Genomic DNA, 23376 nt, shown 5'->3' on the forward strand with positions numbered 1-23376 from the left:
CTGGCATCTTCTTGTTCAGTACTGTGTCTTTAAATCTGGTATGGAGTCTACAATCGGCCTAAGTACAGACAAAACGTTCCATGAAAAAAACGATCATCCAATTTGGGGTTTAAACCCATGACCCTGAGATAAAGAGTCTCATGCTCTACCGACTGAGCTAACCAGGATTGTACTTGTTCAGTACAATGATTTAAAATCTGGTTTGGAGTCTAGAATATGCCTAAAACAAGACAAAACAAACTGCCGCCCAATGTGGGACTCAAACCCACGACCCTGAGATTAAGAGTCTCATGCTCTACCGACTGAGCTAACCGGGCAGCTTCTTCTTCAGTACTGTCTTTAAATCTGGTTTGGAGTGTAGAATACACCTAAGACTTAAGACAAAACAAACTACCAGCCAAAGTGGGCTCGAACACTGGAATTTGAGATTAAGAGTCTCATGCTCTACCAATTGAGCTAACACGGCGTTAACAAGTTCAGTAATGTGTCTTTAAACCTAGTATGGAGTCAAGAATAGGCCTAAATACAAACAAAACTTTACATGAAACAAACGACCGTCCAATGTGGGGCTTGAAACCACGACCATGAGATTAAGAGTCTCATGCTTTACTGACTGAAGTAACTGGGTATTAGCTAGTTCAGTACTGTGTCTTTAAATCTGGTTTGGAGTCTCGAATACACCTAAAACTTAAGACAAAAAAAACTACCTTCCAAAGTGGGGCTCGAACAAACAACCTAAGATTAAGACTCTCATGCTCTACCAACTGAGATAACCGTGCATTAACTAGTCCAGTACTGTTTCTTTAAATCTGGTATGGAGTCTAGAATAGGCCTAAGTACAGACAAAACGTTCCATGAAACAAACGATCATCCAATTTGGGTCTTGAACCCATGACCCTGAGATAAAGAGTCTCATGCTCTACTGACTGAGCTAACCAGGATTGTACTTGTACAGTACAATGATTTTAAATCTGGTTTGGAGTCAAGAATATGCCTAAAACAAGACAAAACATCCCACAAAACAAACCGTCGCCCAATGTGGGGATCTAACCAACGACCTTGAGATTAAGAGTCTCATGCTCTACCGACTGAGCTAACCAGGATTGAACTTGTTCTGTACAATGATTTAAAATCTGGTTTGGAGTCTAGAATATGCCTAAAAGAAGACAAAACATCCCACAAAACAAACTGCCACCCAATGTGGGGCTCGAACCCACGACCCTGAAATTAAGAGTCTCATGCTCTACCGACTAAACTAACCGGGCATCTTCTTGTTCAGTACTGTGTCTTTAAATCTGGTTTGGAGTGTAGAATACACCTAAAATTTAAGACAAAACAAACTACCAGCCAAAGTGGGCTCAAACACACGAATTTGAGATTAAGAGTCCCATGCGCTACCAACTGAGCTAACACGGCGATAACTAGTTCAGTACTGTGTCTTTAAACCTAGTATGGAGTCTAGAATAGGCCTAAATACAGACAAAGCTTTACATGAAACAAACAACCGTCCAATGCGGGGCTTGAACCCACGACCCTGAGATTAAGAGTCCCATGCTCTACTGACTGAGCTAACTGGGTATCAAGTAGTTCAGTACTGTGTCTTTAAATCTGGCTTGGAGTGTAGAATACACCTAAGACTTAAGACAAAACAAACTACCAGCCAAAGTGTGCTCGAACACACGAATTTGAGATTAAGAGTCTCATGCTCTACCAACTGAGCTAACACGGCGTTAACTGGTTCAGTACTGTGTCTTTAAACCTAGTATGGAGTCTAGAATAGGCCTAAATACAGACAAAACTTTAAATGAAACAAACGACCGTCCAATGTGGGGCCTGAACCCAAGACCATGAGGGTAAGAGTCTCATGCTCTACTGACTGAGCTAACCAGGATTGTATTTGTACAGTACAATGATTTTAAATCTGGTTTGGAGTCAAGAATATACCTAAAACAAGACAAAACATCCCACAAAACAAACTGCCGCCCAATGTGGGGGTCTAACCCACGTCCATGAGATTAAGAGTCTCATGCTCTACCGACTGAGCTAACCAGGATTGTACTCGTTCAGTACAATGATTTAAAATCTGGTTCGGAGTATAGAATATGCCTAAAACAAGACAAAACATCCCACAAAACAAACTGCCACCCAATGTGGGGCTCTAACCCACGACCCTGAGATTAAGAGTCTCATGCTCTACCGACTGAGCTAACCGGGCATCTTCTTGTTCAGTACTGTGTCTTTAAATCTGGTTTGGAGTGTAGAATACACCTAAGATTTAAGACAAAACAAACTACCAGCCAAAGAGGGCTCGAACACACGATTCTGAGATTAAGAGTCTCATGCTCTACCAAACTGAGCTAACATGGCATTAACTAGTTCAGTACTGTGTCTTTAAACCTAGTATGGAGTCTACAATAGGCCTAAATACAGACAAAACTTTACTTGAAACAAACAACCCTCCAATGTGGGGCTTAAACCCACGACCCTGAGATTAAGAGTCCCACGCTCTACTGACTGAGATAACTGGGTATCAACTAGTTTAGTACTGTGTCTTTAAATCTGGTTTGGAGTCTAGAATACACCCAAGACTTAAGACAAAACAAACTACCTTCCAAAGTGGGGCTTGAACAAACAACCTAAAATTAAGACTCTCGTGCTCTACCAACTGAGATAACTGTAGGTTAACTAGTCCAGTACTGTGTCTTTAAATCTGGTATGGAGTCTAGAATCGGCCTAAGTACAGACAAAACGTTCCATGAAACAAACGATCATCCAATTTGGTGCTTGAAACCATGACCCTGAGATAAAGAGTCTCATGCTCTACCGACTGAGCTAACCAGGATTGTACTTGTTCAGTACAATGATTTAAAATCTGGTTTGGAGTCTAGAATATGCCTAAAACAAGACAAAACATCCCACAAAACAAACTGCCGCCCAATGTGGGGCTCGAACCCACGACCCTGAGATTAAGAGTCTCATGCTCTACCGACTGAGCTAACCGGGCTTCTTCTTGTTCAGTACTGTGTCTTTAAATCTGGTATGGAGTCTAGAATAGGCCTAAAACAAGACAAAACATCCCACAAAACAAACCGCCGCCCAATGTGGGGATCGAACCAACGAGCCTGAGATTAAGAGTCTCATGCTCTACCGACTGAGCTAACCAGGATTGTACTTGTTCAGTACAATGGTTTTAAAATCTGGTTTGGAGTCTAGAATATGCCTAAAACAAGACAAAACATTCCACAAAACAAACTGCCGTCCAATGTGGGGATCGAACCAACGAGCCAGAGATTAAGAGTCTCATGCTCTACCGACTGAGCTAACCAGGATTGTACTTGTTCAGTACAATGATTTAAAATCTGGTTTGGAGTCTAGAATATGCCTAAAACAAGACAAAACATCCCACAAAACAAACTGCCGCCCAATGTGGAGCTCGAACCCACGACCCTGAGATTAAGAGTCTCATGCTCTACCGACTGAGCTTCTTCTCGTTCAGTACTGTGTCTTTAAATCTGGTATGGAGTCTAGAATAGGCCTAAAACAAGACAAAACATCCCACAAAACAAACCGCCGCCCAATGTGGGGATCGAACCAACGAGCCTGAGATTAAGAGTCTCATGCTCTACCGACTGAGCAAACCAGGATTGTACTTGTTCAGTACAATGATTTAAAATCTGGTTTGGAGTCTAGAATATGCCTAAAACAAGACAAAACATCCCACAAAGCAAACTGCCGCCCAATGTGGGGATCTAACCAACGAGCCTGAGATTAAGAGTTCATGCTCTACCGACTGAGCTAACCAGGATTGTACTTGTTCTGTACAATGATTTAAAATCTGGTTTGGAGTCTAGAATATGCCTAAAACAAGACAAAACATCCCACAAAACAAACTGCCGCCCAATGTGGGGCTCGAACCCACGACCCTGAGATTAAGAGTCTCATGCTCTACCGACTGAGCTAACCGGGCTTCTTCTTGTTCAGTACTGTGTCTTTAAATCTGGTTTGGAGTGTAGAATACACCTAAGATTTAAGACAAAACAAACTACCAGCCAAAGTGGGCTCAAACACACGAATTTGAGATTACGAGTCTCATGCTCTACCAACTGAGCTAACACGGCGTTAACTACTTCAGTACTGTGTCTTTAAACCTAGTATGGAGTCTAGAATAGGCCTAAATACAGACAAAACTTTACATGAAACAAACAACCATCCAAAGTGGGGCTTGAACCCATGACCCTGAGATAAAGAGTCTAATGCTCTACCGACTGAGCTAACTGGGTATCAAGTAGTTCAGTACTGTGTCTTTAAATCTGGTTTGGAGTCTAGAATACACCTAAGACTTAAGACAAAACAAACTACCTTCCAAAGTGGGGCTCGAACAAACAACCTAAAATTAAGACTCTCTTGCTCTACCATCTGAGATAACCGTGCGTTAACTAGTCCAGTACTGTGTCTTTAAATCTGGTATGGAGTCTAGAATAGGCCTAAGTACAGACAAAACGTTCCATGAAAGAAACGATCATCCAATGTGGGGCTTGAAACCATGACCCTGAGATAAAGAGTCTCATGCTCTACCGACTGAGCTAACCAGGATTGTACTTTTTCAGTACAATGATTTAAAATCTGGTTTGGAGTCTAGAATACACCTAAGACTTAAGACAAAGCAAACTACCTTCTGAAGTGGGGCTCAAACACATGAACGTGAGATTAAGAGTCTCATGCTCTAGCGACTGAGCTAACTGGGCCCTAACTAGTTTAGTACTGTGTCTTTATATCTGGTATGGAGTCGAGAATACAACTAAGTACATACAAAACATTCCATGAAAAACACTAACTTCCAATGTGGGGCTCGAACCCATGACCATTAGATTAAGAAACTCATGCTCTACCGACTGAGCTAACAAGGCTCTTTTTTGTTTACTATTGTGTCTTTAAATCTGGTATGGAGTCTAGAATACACCTAAGTACATACAAAACATTCTACCTTCCGATGTGGGTTTCGAACCCATGACCATGAGATTAAGAAAATCATGCTCTACCGACTGAGCTAACCAGGCTCTTTTTTGCTTACTATTGTGTCTTTAAATCTGGTATGACGTGTAGAATATGCCTAAACAAAACATCCCACAAAACAAACCCCCGCTCAATGTGGGGCTCGAACCCATGACCCTGAGATTAAGAGTCTCGTGCTCTACTGACTGAGTTTACTGGGTATCAACTAGTTCCGTACTGTGTCTTTAAATCTGGTTTGGAGTCTAGAATACACCTAAGAGTTAAGACAAAACAAACTACCTTCTAAAGCAGGGCTCGAACACACGAACCTGAGACTGAGAGTCTCATTCTCTACCAACTGAGCTAACAGGGCGTTAATTAGTTCAGTACTGTGTCTTTAAACCTAGTATGGAGTCTAGAATAGGCCTAAACAGACAAAATTTTACATGAAACAAACAACCGTCCAATGTGGGGCTTGAACCCACGGCCCTATGATTAAGAGTCTCATGCTCTACTGACTGAGCTAACTGGGTACCAATTAGTTCAGTACTGTGTCTTTAAATCTGGTTTGGAGTCTAGAATACACCTAAGATTTAAGACATAACAAACTACCTTCCAAAGTGGGGCTCGAACAAACAACCTAAAATTAAGACTCTCATAATCTACCAACTGAGCTAACCATGCGTTAACTAGTTCAGTACTGTGTCTTTAAATCTCGTATGGAGTCTAGAATAGGCCTAAGTACAGACAAAACGTTCCATGAAACAAACGATCATCCAATGTGGGGTTTGAACCCATGACCCTGAGATAAAGAGTCTAATGCTCTACCGACTGAGCTAACTGGGTATCAACTAGTTCAGTACTGTGTCTTTAAATCTGGTTTGGAGTCGAGAATACACCTAAGACTTAAGACAAAACAAACTACCTTCCAAAGTGGGGCTCGAACAAACAACCTAAAATTAAGACTCTCATGCTCTACCAAATGAGCTAACCGTGCATTAACTAGTTCAGTACTGTGTCTTTAAATCTGGTATGGAGTCTAAAATAGGCCTAAGTACAGACAAAACTTTACATGAAACAAACTACCTTCCAATGTGGGGCTCGAACCCATGACCATGAGATTAAGAAACTCATGCTTTACCGACTGAGCTAACCAGGCTCCATTTTGTTTGCTATTGTGTCTTTAAATCTGGTATGACGTCTAGAATATTCCTAAACAAAACATCCCATAAACCAAACTACTGCCCAATGTGGGGCTCGAACCCACTACCCTGAGATTAAGAGTCTCATGCTCTACCAACTGAGCTAACCAGGGTTCTCCTTGTTCAGTACTGTGTCTTTAAATTTGGTTTGGAGTCTAAAATATACTTAAGACTTAAGACAAAACATCCCACAAAACAGAGTGCCGCTCGAACCCACGACCCTGCGATTAAGAGTCTCATGCTCTACCGACTGAGCTAACTGGGCATCTTCTTGTTCAGTACTGTGTCTTTAAATCTGGTTTGGAGTGTAGAATACACCTAAGACTTAAGACAAAACAAACTACCGGCCAAAGTGGGGCACGAACCCACGAACCAGAGATTAAGAGTCTCATGCTCTACCGACTGAGCTAACCAGGCGTTAAGTAGTTTAGTACTGTGTCTTTAAATTTGGTATGGAGTCTAAAATAGGCCTAAATACAGACAAAACTTTACATGAAACAAACGACCTTCCAATGTGGGGCTCGAACCCATGGCCATGAGATTAGGAAACCCATGCTCTACCGACTGAGCTAACCAGGGGTTAAGTAGCTCAGTACTGTGTCTCTTAATCTGGTATGGAGTCTAGAATAGGCCTAACTACAGACAAAATTTCCATTAAAAAACGATCATCCAATGTGGGGTTTAAACCCACGACCCTGAGATTAAGAGTCTCATGCTCTACTGACTGAGCTAACCAGGATTGTACATGTTCAGTACTGTGTCTTTAAATCTGGTATGGAGTCTCGAATAGGCCTAAATACAGACAAAACTTTCCATAAAATAAATGATCATCCTTTGTGGGGATGGAACCCATGACCCAGAGATTAATAGTCTCATGTTCTACTGACTGAGCAAACCAGGCTTCTACTTGTTCCATACTGTGTTTTTAAATCTGGTTTGTCTAGATTATGCCTTAAAACAAAAAATCCTACAAAAGAAACTACCGCCAAATGTGGTGCTCGAAACCACGACCCTGAGATTAAGAGTCTCATGCTCTACCGACTGAGCTAACCAGGCTTCAACTTGTTTACTACTGTGTCTTTAAATCTGATTTGGAGTCTAGAATAAGCCTAAACAAGACAAAACATCCCACAAAACAAATTACAGCCCAATGTGGGGCTCGAACCCAGGACTCTGAGTTTAAGAGATTTCCTCAGTTCTGTGTCTTTAAATCTGGTATGGGGTCTAGTTATGCTCAAAACAAGACAAAATATCCCACAAAACACACTACCGCCCAATCTGGGGCTCAAAACCACGACCCTGAGATTAAGTCTAAATCGAGCTTCTTCTATAGAATCTGCTTTTTAAATCTGATATGGAGTCTACGGCAAATTTTTTATTGATTTTTTTTCTCCTTTTTTATTTTGTCACTCTAAAATTTTATTAAGAAGACATACAGTAATGACAAATTAGAACAATGTAAAGCGTCAGACAGTTTTTGTCCAATTATTTACTTCTGTTCAATGGCTATTGTGCGGCTCCTTCTGGCCACGCGTGTATTTGGGCCACCTAGGGGTGGTATAATATAGACATACAGGTTTACAGTACATGGAGATGTCACAACTAAGTTCAGTCAGTCAGTAATATTAGTAGAGCTTTGCAGAGGATAATTACAATAGGATAATATAATAGAATGTCTGTTTGAGTTGTTATATTATGAGTCTACATGTAGTGCTACACTGTTTTCATAGTGGAAAAAAAATACATCCTGGTACTTGCATAGATTCTTATTATAATCAGTGAATATAACAGATACAAAATCCTAAATAAATAATTTTTATAGTCCAGTGGTCCATTTCACAAAGCAGGTCTTGTGAGAACCCTGAGTCTGTTAACCATTAAATGAGAAAAACTCTGCATTTTCCGTTTCAGAAAATAAGGTGTTGAGGGTGTTATTAGAAGGCACGGACCAGGTGCAGAATTGATGACAAGTTTATTGCACACAGGAAACAAAAAATCACCTCATAGGTAAAAAGTTCAACTAAGAAAAGACAAAAACACCACAACGGGAAAAACTCACTAAAATTAGAACAAGACACGCTGGAAAATTACTGGAGAGCAAAGACATGTGATGCAACCATGAAAGCAAAAATCATCTGGCACAGGACAGGAGTTGGAGCCGGTTTAAGAAGCCGGCTGATTGCTGACTGCATGCAGGTGTGGCTGTAAATGAGCTCTGCGCCCCGCCTTAGTGTACTGCCCTGGCTGAGAGAAGGAGAGTGAGGGAACAGACAAGCCCACAACCACAACAGTAACCCCCCCTCCCTTCCATGAAGGTAAGTATTTTAAGAAACACAGTTTTTATTGAAATTACATATTTTCTACCACCATTATCACAATGCCACCCCGAAAGTATATTAAATAGTTCATTTAAGACGCGAAGAAACCGCAAGTTAATTACGCCGTCATTGCACGATATGGTACAAGTCTCCGGCATTCGTGGCTAGTAGCTAACTGTTAGCATTAGCATCGGGTGCTGCAACCTTAGTTTGACAGCTGTTGCTTGGTTGAGCTTGCTTTTCTTATTGTTTTCAATATTGTGGACCTGGAGCTACACGCAGGGGCAAGAGGAGGCACCGCTCCCTCAAATAAATGTCTTGCCCCCTCAAATCAGAAGTTGAGAAATCACATTTTTAATATACATTCAGCAACAGTTTTTGCTATGGTCAATGTGGGCGACCGCTCAGGGTGCAGTCAATGTGAGGCGCCCTTAAAAAATAAAGAAAAGAAAATGCTAGTTTTCTACTACCACACATTTCCGTGTTGAGATGTGGAGTAGGTACAGCCGTTGCACCCTCATGGTAACGTCAATTTGCTGCGGAAGCAAGTGGGAGGGAGGGATGTATATTGGAATGGTTGACATCCGTTGCAGGATGGGAAAGGGAGGAGGTAACCAGTCAGCTTGACCTAAAACGTGGGATTGCTATGAGAAAGGAAGGAGGTAATCGGTCATCTTGACCTAAAGCGTGGGATTGCTTGCAGCTGCGCTAGCTATAAAAATATCTTGCGACTCGTAAGATGGAAAAAGGGTGCCATCTGTGGCTGAAACCTTCATACTAACGCTCTTAGTAGGAGGGTCTCCGACAAAAACTCCTCCTTATCGAACTATCGGGTATATAAGGAGGAGACGGGCTAATTTCGGGTCTTTTTCCGACAACCTTTGGGGAGATAGCTTATCCTACTCGTAAAGTAAGAAAAGGCATGGTAATATTGGCTGTTTTTAAGTGTAGAAAAGATAGCTGAACTACGCCTTATATTGGAAATTCTAAATTATATAATTTGACTATTTTTTACTAAAAAGGGGTCCTTCTCCAACATTTCTGTCATTTATCTGCGTTTCACTCTTTCTAACAAATACAATTACATTATTTGTATACTTTTCCAATTTTAGGAGTACTGCTGTTTGACTTTTAGTTTACTTTTTTAATTTTGATTCTTTTGATTTTGAATTTATATTACTTTTATTCCTGAATCTTTTTATTGTTAATTTGTTATTTAAAAAAAAAAAAAAAAACTTTTTGACTTTTATTTTACTTTATTTTTATTTCTGATTCTTATGATTTTGAATTTATTTTTGAAGCTTTTGACTGTAATTTCATTTTATTTTTGTTTCTAAACCTCACGAATTAAGCATTTTATTGTTAGTTATCCAACTCACTCGTTTAATTACCGGTACTATAATTAAATTGTAATAAACCTTTGAAAAATTCTAAATAATTTTGATATTATTCCGCTGCTAAAGGTATAGGTTCTTTTGATTAATTTTACTGTTATAGTTAGAGGGATGACTATTAACAGTAGCAATTAGAGATTCTATCTAGATTTAGGATTACCTAGGTTAAAGTATTTCGACCCATTTATAATGGACCTAGCGCTTGAATTAAGAATTACTTGCGTAACTTAATATATTTCTTAGTGTCAGTTGGAGTTTATTTGGTTTTGATAGATATAACTCTATATCATCTGAGTTCCTAAAATATCAGATTTTATTGACATTTTAGATCTTTTAACTAATTAGCAAAAGTGTTACTTATTTCTTGAATTTAATTCAAACACGGTTATTACAATTCTTTTGTGGATTAGCGTAGTAATAGATGCGCTGAGGTATCAATACTCCTTTCACTATTATTTTTAGGTAATTTAAGTAAACAGTAAGAGCAAGCAAAGTATCCCAATTCGGCTTATTACTTTGAATCTTTTTCTAACTTTAAATTATATTATAGTCATACTTATAACAACCACTTTTAGCGAACGAATAACTATACCATCGTTAACTGCTAATCCCTGAATCTTTAAAGTTACTTTGTTTTATTTTAGATTAGGATAACAAGCTTGAGCGGGTTTAATAAAACCAGCTAAACTTATTTAGGTCTTAACAAGTGCAACCGATTATTAGAGGAGGAGCCGCTATAAAAAGAGTGTGTTTAGACTTTATCTTTATTTTGAATTGGGTACTCAATAAGGGTTTTATCTGAAGCAAGACCGGGCTGACGCTCTAAATCCGGGGCGGTGAGAATTTTAAGTTTATATATATATATATATATATATATATATATATATATATATATATATATATATATATATATATATATTGTAATGGCCAAAACAACTGTGACTTACTCCCACCTCTGGAAAAGATACATTAATGTAAAAAAAGATGTATACAAAATTGCACTACAAAAAAATCCGCAAGACAGCGAGGCTGCAAAAAGTGAACCGCATTACAGCGAGGGAACACTGTATAGGCACAAACAGTGGCGTTTTTGCCGTAGAGACACAAAATAATGTGAAAACGCAGCAGAGAAATCCTTTAGCGAATAGGACGGAGCTGTGCATTCAAGTCGTTACTGCAAAGATTAAGATTCCTATTCAAATAAAAAAAGAAGACGAAGAAGAACATAGAGAGCATGCGCACAGCGGAAAAACAATGCGTCGTTCAATGGAGGTATTCAGAATGCGTTTCTATGAGCAAGTATTCGAGTTATGAAAGGGGTCTTATTCGGGTAAAAACCCGAATAATAGCCTATTCAGGTGGTGACACAATGTTAGCAATGTTTGTGGTTTATGGTTTATCAGGTTATGTAACAAGCGAGTGGCTCTTTTCTTGGCCCCGCCCACTTTGTGGCCAGTCAAGTGATTGCTAATATTGGCCTATTGATTTCTAATCTTGGAGTGTAAAGAGTGTTCAAAGAAAAATGTCAACATTTTTCAAAACGTATATTTTGTTTAAAAATCTAACAAATTGTTTTGAATGAAAGAAGAAGCTGTTTTTATTTACTCAAATAATACAAAAAGGGACCAAAAAATAGCAGCATAAATGGACCCAAATAAAAATCGAGTGATTAATAAGTGAAACATAAAGTAGTACAGGACCACAGTAATCTATCTATCTATCATAAATAAATCCCAACTCTGGATCCAAATCTATCAATGTGGACCATTCCGGCTACATACATACACCTGTGCTGTAGAGTTTACCTATTATTTATTCATTTATTCTAATTTATTCTTACTTCAAAACAAATCTTGATTTACAATGAGAGGTTTCTGGTGTTTTTAGTTATGTTAAGGGTTTTGCATTCCAGTGTGGAAAGGGCTGTGATTAAATCCCTGGCCTCCAATTTTCCTTCGTCTTTTTTACTTCGCCATTATCAATTTGAAATGGGTCTTAAATTGTATTCGTTATGGTCTTAAAGGAGTCAAGTCTAAAATTAGCTTGTTGAAACCTGCAGAGACCTTGAACTATGCAGATGCAACAACAATCGTGATTGGTCTGTCACAAGTATACACCCGCCCACCCCTTATATTTGAAGTAAATATGTAGTTTGAAAAGTTGCTTATGTACACACCCAATTCAAATAAAATTGTGACGTTGTGTTAAACATAAATACAAACAGAATACAGGTATAATGACTTGCAAATCATGTTCAACCTATATTTAATTAAATAAACTACAAAGACAAGATAGTACATGTTCAAACTGATAAACTTGATCCCTTTTAGCATATAATCATTAATTTAAAATTTTATGGCTGCAATATATTCCCCCAAAAATGTGACAGGTGGCAAAAAAGAATGGGAAAGTTGAGGAATGCTCATCAAACACCTGCTTGGAACATCCCACAGGTGAACATGTGGGTGCAATGTTGACGATACGCACAACTGTAAATGTACAAAAGCTAAACATCGCTTAATGACAAAAAATGCTAAAATTCATATGCACATCTTGACTCATGTTAGCATCAACCTCTGAAAATATCGGGGGATAAATCCTGCAGTGTTTTGGATTCTAGGGGCATTAAGCCTTTTTCTCACTATCCAGTGCGCTTATACTCTATACCCTATGGATATATAAATTTTCAAGCACAGCTGTGTGTATATACCTGGTGCGTGCGCGCGCGCGCGTGCGTGTGTGTGTAATGTATATAATGTATGCCGTCTATGGAAACACACATTTTGAATAAATAAAAAGCACTGTCTTGGTTGAACCGTTAGAGGGCAGTCTTATGTCATTTGTTGATTTTGACTGTCCTTTGCAGGCAAAGCAAACTTTTCCTCTTGGGGATTAAAATAATAATTTTACAAATATGATGTAATTGAGAAATTATTGTAAATAAAAATAATTGTATTCTTAAACCTAACTAGTATGTACAGAAGGAAAAATCATCTCTGTAATTGAGTTGAACAGACTTTATTGTAACTGGTCAATAGTGTACACTTAAACTACATTTTGCACAAATTACTGATTGATTGGTCTGAATTTTTTAATATTATTATTATTTAATTATTTATTAAATTATATTATATAATATAATATAATGTATAAATAAAATTATTTACAGAGAAAGAGGTTAGCTAAAAAGAAGTGGGACACTGAGAGAACTGAAGAAAGTAGACAGGAGTATATGGAAATGCAGCTTAAGGGGAAAGTAGTAGAAGTTCAAAGGCCAAACAAGGGGCTTACGATGACAGACGAGGTTAGACCGGAATCTCCATGGACTATGATGTTCGCAGATGACATTGTGATTTTTAGTGAGAGCAGGGAACAGGTGGAGGAGAAGCTAGAGGCGTGGAGGTTTGCCCTGGAACGGAGATAAATAAAGAGAGAGCAGAGATGAAGAAACTGAGCTTCTCTTTGGGGGTAACCAGGATGGATAGAATCAGGAATGAGTACATCAGTGGAACGGCACATGTTAGAGGCTTTGGAGATAAAGTGAGAAAGGCCAGACTGAGATGGTTTGTACATGTCCAGAGGAGAGATAGTGAATATATTGGTAGAAGGATGCTGAGTTTCCAAATGCCAGGCAGGAGGTTTAGAGGAAGACCAAAGAGGAGGTTTATGGATGTAGTTAAAGAGGACATGAAGGAAGTTGGTGTGAGAGCAGAGGATGCTAAGGAGAGATTTAGATGGAGGCAACTGATTTGCTGTGGCGACCCCTGAAGGGAAAAGCCGAAAGGAAAACAAGATTATAATTTTTTTTAAACACTCATGGTGCATTAAAGTGGCTGCTTTCTCAACCGAGTTGCAATTAAAAGTATTAAATGTAACACAAACCTTTAATTTGAAGTTTCCTGTGATTATTCCCAACCATCTGAATGCTTATTGTATTTTATGCTGCATTCAAGGAAGGTCGGAAGTCCGATTTTTTCCCAGTTGGCTTTACCCATAATTCCGACCTGAAAGTGTTTGATGTGAAAGTAAACAACCAAAATGACGGATAACTGATATTGATAAATAGTTTTTTGTTTTGGTCCTCAAAACACATTTTGACCTCCAGCAAACTTGCCTTCTCGCAATTTTGCTTTATTTATGTATTTATCTTATTTCATAAGCATTCCATACAGTTCAGTAGTACACCGTATAATTTAATGCAGGCAGATAGCGGCATAATGTCACAAATGTTATATTACGTGAAGTTATGTCGAATATTGATGAATGAAGAAAGCTATCTATGTCTTTATACTTGAGTAAATTGTGTTTTATTATTACTTTACTACGGTCAGTGTTTCTATAGGGGAGTGACGTGACATTGAAGTCAGGGTCCTTTTTTCTTTAGTTTGCAAATTTGTCCTCACAGGGACAGAACGCTGGCCCTCGTTGACGTCAGCATTCTTCCGTCCTCTGATTTGTTGGTCAGAGCAAAATTTGTTCCAGCCAAGTTCAAGCAAAACTGTGTCTGTATAACAATCTGCACACATGAATACATTTAATAATCAGCGTCTCTGGTGAGTAGTGACTGAATGATTTATTGAACATATAAATGCATAACAAGATATAATAATGTAAAGAAAAGGAAAGAGCAAAATATGCCAACTGCACTGTACTATGACATGTAAAGTGAGTAGGAGGAAGTACAGAAAACGAACCCTTGTTCTCTATATATTGTTACTCACATAATGTTAATACACTAGTATGTGGGTTTTTTTTCATCAAAAGTAATGTATCCCAAAATAAAAACAAAACATGCTATTCTTTACAGTATGAGTAGTTTTGGACCAAGCACAAACCCTTGGGTTTTTTTGTGTGCTATTACATTTCATTTTTTGTATAGTATTCATGGTTTCTATAATTGTGACATAATACTGGTGGTATGAAGGGAATAGGGCTGGATTCATTCAGGTAAATCCCTGCTGAAGGCCACCAAACGCACCGCTCACCACTGGCTTATTATCAACATTGCTGGAGCATCCCTTGTTTCATATGGAAGTCGGACTTCTCTGCCAGAATGTGACCAGATACGGGGGACACTTCAAGACGGGGCCGTCCTGCTGGCCGACAACCTCCACACAGAATGAGTCGACCCTCCTGCCAGGGTCGAAGTGCTCGCTGACATCGTAGCGGAGGCCGCAGGTGTTTGGGACGGTGATGGGAGCAGTGTGCGCCTGCATGGCGTTACCCGCCCACCTCACCTCCAAGGGCTCCAGAGCAGCGGCCGACGTGTGGATGGGCAGCACCACAAAGGCGTGCTGAAAACCCTCCCCCACGTTGCAATTGATTTTGGTGGACCAGCAGTATTCGTCGAGGTCTCCTGGGAAGAGGGATGGCGGATAAGAAAATGCTGCAGCATTCCACTCATCCTCATGCATGGCCATTGGCCAGCCTATGTGTGTTGGCAACTCTGGTCCTCGAGGGTCACTATCCTCCATGTTTTAGATGTGTCCCTCCTCTAACACACCTGATTCAAATCATCCTCTCATCTGCAAGCTCTGTAGAAGCCTAATAATGATTTGAATCAGCTGGGTTGGAGGAGGGAACCATAAAATTTAAGAACCGGAGTTGCCCACCCCTGCTCTCAACCTAACTCCGGCGTCTGACCTCCCACTAACACCAGATGTATTCCTAACACATAAAGGACACACACAACTTAGAAAATAAAATAAAATTGATCAATGCACTTGTGAATGCCTTTCTTTTGTCTGTTATTGACTCATCGCACACTAATATTGAAACAGTAGGTCTATTGAAGCAATTAAATTAAACAAGCTTTTCAAAAATACCCTGAACCAAAACTCCTTGGGCAGTGGTGTCCAATCTCGGTCCTGAAGGGCCGGAGTCCTTCAGGTTTTGCAGGTTTCCCTTCTCCAGCACACCTGCAAGCTCTGCATAAGCCTGATAACGATCCTGTTCATCAGGTGTGTTAGAGCAGGGAAACATCCAAAACCTGCAGGAATACAGCCCTCCAGGATCAAGTTTGGACACTACTACTACTACGGCATACTACAATTATTGGAACTGATACTGACCAGAAATGATTTTGAATTACATGATAAATATTAGCGACAAATATAGAAGGAACGGCAATGGGTAAGAAATTTGCACTCACATTTGTATAGGCCTATGTGGTTTTGGGAAGAAACAGCATTTGTCAAATGCAAAAATAAATAAAATCCTTTGATGTATTTCCGGGAGTAGCCTACAACATTATTGGAATCTGCAGGGCTCTGCATGGGTGGTGAGGTGGTGCCGTCGTTGCGCTCAGTGCAGGCGGCGCGGGTTCACTTCCTGTCCGGAGACCGCGTTTATTTGTGTGTGGATGTAAAAAACAACAACATTGGAACCGGCAAACCTGATTACAGCCTCCAAGAGGCACGGATGGACGTCTTCCTGTTTGTAGCTTCCTATACAACCACCAGGGGGAGCTCTTCAAACCACCTCATCCGACCCCAGCCGTGTAGAGTCATATGTTGTATTTGGAGCTACATATTTGGATTTCCCTGGCCTTTACTTGGGGGTCTTGGTTTAGGACCCAAACCCCCGTCGCCTCTTCTCCCACCCTCCTTTCAGGTGGGGGGATTAATGGTACCAAAGGGCCAATTCTCTTTTTTCTATAAATGTGTCTGGTGTGTTTAAATTAAATTTGCCCTTAGTAGGGGGAGAATAAGCCCCTTATTTATGGCCCCAAATAAGGTGTTAATCTATCCTAATTAGAAGGCATTTCAGTCATAAATGGTCAAATAAAAAGCTTATTGTAAAGTTATTTTGGGGAAAAAAAGTTCCATATTGCAGCTTTAAACTCTATAAACACTACGGTTTGGTCATGCACTTTAAACATATAATTTTGTAATTTCCAAATTTGTACCAATGCAATTGTTATTTAAAGGAGACCTCAAATCAAACATTTTCTTTACAATAATATATTGTATGTGTCCCCACTAGTCCAAATATGCTTCTGATTAATGTGTTGTTTATGGAATATGGTGACCATTTTGTCAATGCTGTCAACTGAAAATGACACCATAGTTACTTAGAGTTCGAGTAACAACCAATCACAGCTCAGCTTAAAAAATACAGGTAAGTCATGATTGGTCGTTACCTGAGCAACTGTAATGTCATTTTCAAGTGACAAAATGGCCACCCCATATATAGAGGAAAAAGATGAGTGCATTTTGCTGTTTAACTTATGCAATATTAATCAGAATAGCATGTTTATTCTAGTTGGGCTGCTTAGAACATATTGTAAAGAAAATCTTTGGGTCCATTTTAAGAAAGAATAGCAATGAAAAAAGTTAGATGCAGCTTTTGTTTTTTGTTTTTTAATCATAATAGCAACAAAAAATAGACCCATCTCACTGCTAAGCTATTTTTAAAACTACTACTATTGCTACTCATGCACCATGTTTATCACCCCTGTTTGAAACAGTATCCTTATCTAATTTCCATTGTTCAAATGTTCTAATTTCCTAGAAAATTACAATAGTAAGCTATTTTTGGAACATGCTGTCTTTGGAGGCTGCAACCTGTCTCTATAATATGCAAATTCATACCCCTACTCTACCTACCCTTTAACCCCGACCTCCTAACTCTAACCCTAAAATGGAACATTATATAGCCTCACAGCTATGATAGCTATGCCTCTCCTTGAATTCGCCCCAAAATGTAACCTCGATCCAGCCAAAATGACAGACAGGCTGCTTACCTTTAGTGGAGTCTTGTATCCGTATACTTCGATTGTCCTGCAGCTCTACTTGCCTGGCGAACGTCATCTCAGTGCACTCCCTCCTCAAGCAGTCTGTCAGCTGCAGCAAGACGCTGGGGAGAGGTTGGAGCACCGTTTCCTTGCTTGAGCACTCGAGCGTGAGGTCAGAAAAAACGAGGACAGCACGCAGAAAGAAATCCTCACGGCCAAATATCCCGTCATTATTCCGTTTGCTATCAGTCAGAAAACTCGGGCCGTTGTCCTCTCGCAAGGTTCGTTGCCTCACTACAAGATCAATATCTGTCTTAAAGCGCAGTCAGGATAGGAATTTTTTTTTTATACCGAAACACGCAAATGGCAAAAGTGCTGAAGATCCCGAAGTGTGCAACATGTTGCGCTTGCTCTGGGGAGCAGCTGGTTTTACGTTTCCTGGTGAATGGCGCTGTCGCCAACATTCATACCTTGGCTATTTTCCTTCCCACTGAGATTGCGCATCAAACAGTTTGGCAGCCGTGAAATCCTGAACGCCTGTTCGAAACTCGTATAAATAATCCACAAAGACTGCACAAACACATCATGAGAAGCTTTTTTTAATAGCCTTTATTAAACAAGTAATGGCAGCCGTGAATTATGAAGTCAGTGAGAGATGTCTCACCAGCATACATGAGTTGAGGTGCTATGAATACATAAACATGCAACATTATAATAAGTCATCGAAAAAATACTCATGTGAGGTAACCATGTAAAAACAAAAAAGTGAGAGGATAACTAGAACCAAAGTAAAAAAAAACAACACAACAACAACTTGGTTCAGCACTCAGTACTGTAAAGAGAACTTTAACATATCGGTTATACGGTCACTGTCTATTAAGAAGCATGTATCGCCTTTTTTTTCTTTTCACCCGAAATTCAAAGAAATTCAAGAAGGTTATTAAAAGTATGCTTTACCAAATAAAAATTCACGAAATTCCTCTCGCTGAGTAATTCTGTGAGAACATAAATAATTGCAGCATATATTCGTCTGTTAGGTTTGTTTGTTTCCTCCTGCCATCGGCGCTTATTTGTTTCGTCCTGCCTAAACAACGCTGCAAACGTCAAACATCAGCGGGAGCGGTACAAGATGTAGTCTCTGGACTCCAGGTGGCGGAGCGGAACCGTCACTTGTCTTCAATGTGGGTTAGCTTCCCCGCCTGGGAGACCATGTTTGTGTGAGTGATAAAAAAGAAAGAAAAAAAAGATGTATTCTCCGGCGTTTGTGAACTCACAAATACTGTGATAATTCATCTTGCTGGCAAGGTTAGGACCCGGCCTCATCACACATGCGAGGTCTTAATTTGATCAAATTTGTCTTTAAAAAAAAAAGACAAAAAATTAGTGAAGAAAAAAGTTTTAAATTTGATAAAAGCGAGTTTAAAAAGCTCTCTAAATGTATTCAATGTCAATAAAGGCCTTAATTATGCTTTATAATTGATCATGTACATGATAGTACAACATTTCTCAACATCGTCATATATAATCTTATTTACTGACTGAGGTCTTAAACCTGAACCTAAAAAGTGTTAAATTAGATTTTCCAAATTGAATAACTAAATTTTTAATTTAACCCCCCCATAAAATATTAGCAATATTATTGCAAAAAGTCTTCAAATATTTAGCCCCTCCTAGTGGTCATATTAAGTGAATGAGAGGTTTCAAAGTTGTCGTAATATACTAAACCTAACCCTTATTTACTGTATTTTGTATCGTTATCACGGCTAATGTGCTTATCTTGTATTTGGGGGGGGGGGGGGGGGTTAACCGTAAAGACAAAAAAGGAAATCCATACTTTTCATTGGACAGTGCTGATCTATAAAAGCACACATTTGTTATATTAAAAACAAACAAAAAACATAATTAAAAAAGGATGACTACAGCTCCCTTACAAGTTTGAACATAAAAACAACAAATTTACTTCTGTATGGATGTAAATTGCTAAGATTGTTAAGCATTCACTTGACCAAACAGACTTCTTTCTCCATAAGAGGAGAATACTTTTGAGCAGAGAGAAGCAGAGTGTTTGGCTCTGGGACACTTGGACATTTTTGAAGGAAACACTCAGTACCGCACCTGCTGCACCCGACGGCATGGAGATTTGACCAAGAATAAAACGAGCAGCAATAAATCTAGAGCGTGTCAATTTAGTATGTGATGTCAAATGGTAATTTCTAGAAGAGCATAATTTGGATTTGATTTTTCGGAACGCGAATGTGATAGTATGAAATGCCATCTGCTGTTATGGTGGAATGCAGACTTTCAAAGAAGATTTCTGAGGTTCGACGCTCCCAAGTTAAATATATTAAGGGGCAGTAGCAGCATGTCTCGCCTTCAAATATATCACAAGTGGTAAGTGTATGGGCCTGGTTATTATGTATTGTTAAATATTGTATTATCGTATATATTGTATATCATTTTCTCTAAGTAGATTCAATCAGGTAAAACCGAATCGAAGGTAGCAGGGTTGCCAAAATGGGCCAGTTTTTCTAAATGCTCTGATCTGTTTTATTGATTATCAATTTCTTGGCAAAGGGCCTTTTTTTGACAGTGCAATATTACAGCAGTACAGAAGTTATTGTAGAGTTTTTTTACGTTTATGAACTGTAGTGAGCTAGAACCGTTACTCCTGGGAAGGCTGCAGGGTGACGGGGCAGCCGCAGCGGCGGGTCAGGTGCATGGAGGTCATGACCACGGTGCTCCACTCGTCCATGTACATGACGGGCACTGCTTCCTGGGCGGTGGGCTGGCAACATGATGGTGCCTGAACCTGCAGAAACAGGAACACACAAGAGGGTTGACGACAACACTGAGAATCAACAATAATACATGAAGCTTTTTTACTTATTGCTCTCCGGTGGATGTAATAAGTCTACACAACCCTTTTAAATGCCAGGTTTTTGTAATAAAAAAAATAATGAACCCAAGACAAATCACTTAAAAAAAAAAATCCACACCATTAATGTGACCAATAATCTATCTCTACAAGGGTGTGCACACTTGGGCAACCACATTTTTTCAGTTATTTAGCTATTCAAGAACGATACAACAAATAATGAATGTCTTGTGAATGACGAAGTGACATAACAGGACCTAAAATAGAATGTTGAATACATTTAATTTTAAAACATAATTTGACTTGTAAAAAACAACAACAACAACATAGATTAAAAAAAAAAAAAAAACTTCTGAAAAATTGAACAATTTAATTGGGTAAAAATATTAAGCTAATATAGAATCACATTAATTTAAAAAATAATGTTATTCATCAGTGTTAATATTTAAAAACTAGAGTTAATTTTGGATCAAATTAATTCAATATTTTTAGTCAACTTGATTGAGAAAAAAAGATAGCTGATTAAGTCTAAATTTAAAAACAAAAAAATTAAGTCAAGTTGAACCAACTTGATCAACATTACACTTATATATATTAAATATTGAAAAAATAAGTTGATATCAATATTTGTCATTCAAGTTTATTCATCATTAACATACTTATTTTTTTTATAATTAATTGATTGATATTGCAACTTAATTAAAACAAATACTGTTGCAATTCCAAAACAAGGTTAAAGAATAAAAACAGGGCAGCCTTTGCCGAACTACTTGTGCTGTCAGGTTGAATTCATTTGAGGTTGGGAAGCGCCAAGACTTGCAGCACTCCAACATTTATGTTGGCAACACTGTGGTTTATCTATTGGCAGGTGCTTGAACTTTGAAAACAAAAACAAAAAGTCAGGAGGCAACAAATCAAACTTATCTGCGGCAAACACACCTGCAAGTCGTCCCATTGGGGGACGTTGGGCTGGGGCCTGCATGACGTGCTTTGGCCACAGGGGGCGCAGTGCACCAAGGTGATGCGCTCGGGATAAATCATCCAATTGTCCCAGCCCAAATCTGAAGGAAAAACGTGAGATTAATTAACACAGTGAACATCTGTGTTTTACTCAAACGCTTGAATCATAAATTATATTTCGCCATTGCCGTTATATTACTTTTATTTTATTTTAAACAGAAAGTCACGATAGTGGAGATAAGGGTATACGTGAAAGTGTACCTTTCATGGAAACCTCTGAGGTCTTGGCACAGCATCCTGAGGTGTCCTGGCCATCATCAGAGGAGGAGACGGACGAACCTACGCAAGTAGGGGGGAAATTGTGCGTCAAAGTTCCAGAGATTCTAATTCTTAACATGTGCAGTCCAGTTCTACCCGCCACAGCCTTGAGCCGCTGGGCGATTCCACTCCACTCCATTCCACTCCACTTCTCCCTGGCGTCTTCTGACACCCGAGGTTCGGCCTGCAGGTTGAGGGCAGCCAGGACTTCCTTTCGGATGGACTTCAGGGACTCACCATTGCACCTGCACGCAAACAGCAACAATAACTTCAAAATGATTTGCGTGGAAATGTTTAACATGTAACTTTAGATTAACATAGTGTTCTACTTCTAACAAATGACTTCTAATAAAAAAAATCACTAGTAACTTAAAATAAAAAAACATCCCTTCACACTAAATACAATAAAATACAACTTTATGTAAAAAATCAAATAAGAAAAAAGGGAAAGTAATTATATTAATATACTGTAATATTATTAATAAAATATGAATACAAAGTTGAGAAAACATTAAAACGTAAATAAAATATTAACAAACAAAAGAAAATTATAATACATAATATGAAAAAAAATAATGTTCAATATTCATTTATACATCATTTATACATACACTTCTCTGTCTGCCATGTCATTAATTTATTCACAAAATATTCCAAATATATTAACAAACACACAAATACAATTTTATATATTTAATAAATGTATTTATTTTTAATCTTGTGAAAAACTATGTTAGCTAACTTTTTGTCTTTGTGTTCCCATTTACCAAAATTTAGATACAACAACATAATGTTAAAAAGTGGAGATTAGAGGCTTTTTCATTCATAAAATGTAATTTGCTATTATGTCAACTGATTCTGGACACATTCTGTAAAGCATGGGTGGGACACCTGCGGCCTGTGCGCCAAAATGGCCCTGAAAGAGCATAAGTGTCCCGTCGTGCAACTCTAAGAACACAACACCTCAAGGGGAAACAACATTCAACCCACCAATGATTATAAAAATAATACATAGAAAATAACATTGCTCATCATTAAGAGCATCAACTTACCTGCTGTTGGAGTCTTGTGCCATCGCATCTTCTTGCTTGGAGGGCTGTAGGATAAACGCAATCACCACAGAAGAGCACATCAGTGCCATCACGGTGACGGAGGCAAAGGACTGCATTTCAGGTCTTTGGATGGATGGACGGCGGCGGGCGAACTTGACAAGAGTGGTGGCCGGTGGCGGCTTCTTGCGATGGCAGGCGGCAGTAGGAGTGACCAGAAGGGAGGATGCTGCACAAGGCATTGGCTGTCAGTGTCTGGGAAAGCTGGCTTTTTATCTTCCTGTACCCCTACTTGGCCTTGAGATGCTTAACATTGTTATCCTGTCCCCTGGTCTGTGTGAAAGAAAGCGTAAATGATGAGCCAGCACACACACCCAAAGACAGAAAGGAATAGATTAACAGGCAGGTAGTGGAAGGTGCAAAGCCACCCACGTGCTCTGTAATGCACCAAGAAACCCCAATAAAACAACATCAAAATAACTCATTACAACATCGGTGTCAAACTCAAGGCCAAACACTCCCGCCATATCACT

General features: G+C 39.1%; 2 protein-coding genes and 5 non-coding genes across 7 annotated transcripts; all 7 read right to left on the reverse strand.

Annotated features, from left to right (window-relative positions):
- Positions 1 to 244: 244 nt before the first annotated feature.
- trnak-cuu (transfer RNA lysine (anticodon CUU)) lies at positions 245 to 317 on the reverse strand. Its single transcript has one exon. It is a non-coding gene; the product is annotated as a tRNA-Lys (tRNA).
- Positions 318 to 2142: 1825 nt separating this feature from the next.
- trnak-cuu (transfer RNA lysine (anticodon CUU)) lies at positions 2143 to 2215 on the reverse strand. The gene has a single exon. It is a non-coding gene; the product is annotated as a tRNA-Lys (tRNA).
- Positions 2216 to 2931: 716 nt separating this feature from the next.
- trnak-cuu (transfer RNA lysine (anticodon CUU)) lies at positions 2932 to 3004 on the reverse strand. Its single transcript has one exon. It is a non-coding gene; the product is annotated as a tRNA-Lys (tRNA).
- An 890-nt stretch (positions 3005 to 3894) lies between these two features.
- trnak-cuu (transfer RNA lysine (anticodon CUU)) lies at positions 3895 to 3967 on the reverse strand. Its single transcript has one exon. It is a non-coding gene; the product is annotated as a tRNA-Lys (tRNA).
- A 2731-nt stretch (positions 3968 to 6698) lies between these two features.
- Positions 6699 to 6773, reverse strand: trnar-ccu (transfer RNA arginine (anticodon CCU)). Its single transcript has one exon. It is a non-coding gene; the product is annotated as a tRNA-Arg (tRNA).
- A 7691-nt stretch (positions 6774 to 14464) lies between these two features.
- Positions 14465 to 18093, reverse strand: LOC147162266 (uncharacterized). The gene is made up of 2 exons (XM_086095921.1): positions 17651 to 18093; positions 14465 to 15262 (listed from the first exon to the last, which is right to left on the reverse strand). Exons 1-2 carry the CDS (start codon positions 17715 to 17717, stop codon positions 14931 to 14933), a joined length of 399 nt encoding a protein of 132 aa, XP_085952047.1. The 5' UTR covers positions 17718 to 18093; the 3' UTR covers positions 14465 to 14930.
- A 131-nt stretch (positions 18094 to 18224) lies between these two features.
- Positions 18225 to 23062, reverse strand: LOC147162267 (bone morphogenetic protein 7-like). The gene is made up of 5 exons (XM_086096746.1): positions 22847 to 23062; positions 21891 to 22039; positions 21738 to 21815; positions 21456 to 21577; positions 18225 to 20450 (listed from the first exon to the last, which is right to left on the reverse strand). Exons 1-5 carry the CDS (start codon positions 22960 to 22962, stop codon positions 20304 to 20306), a joined length of 612 nt encoding a protein of 203 aa, XP_085952872.1. The 5' UTR covers positions 22963 to 23062; the 3' UTR covers positions 18225 to 20303.
- Positions 23063 to 23376: the final 314 nt, after the last annotated feature.

This window comes from Leptonotus elevatus, chromosome 15 (assembly GCF_054856555.1).
Source record: "Leptonotus elevatus isolate MCC_2025b chromosome 15, RoL_Lele_1.0, whole genome shotgun sequence".
Taxonomy (NCBI): domain Eukaryota; kingdom Metazoa; phylum Chordata; class Actinopteri; order Syngnathiformes; family Syngnathidae; genus Leptonotus; species Leptonotus elevatus.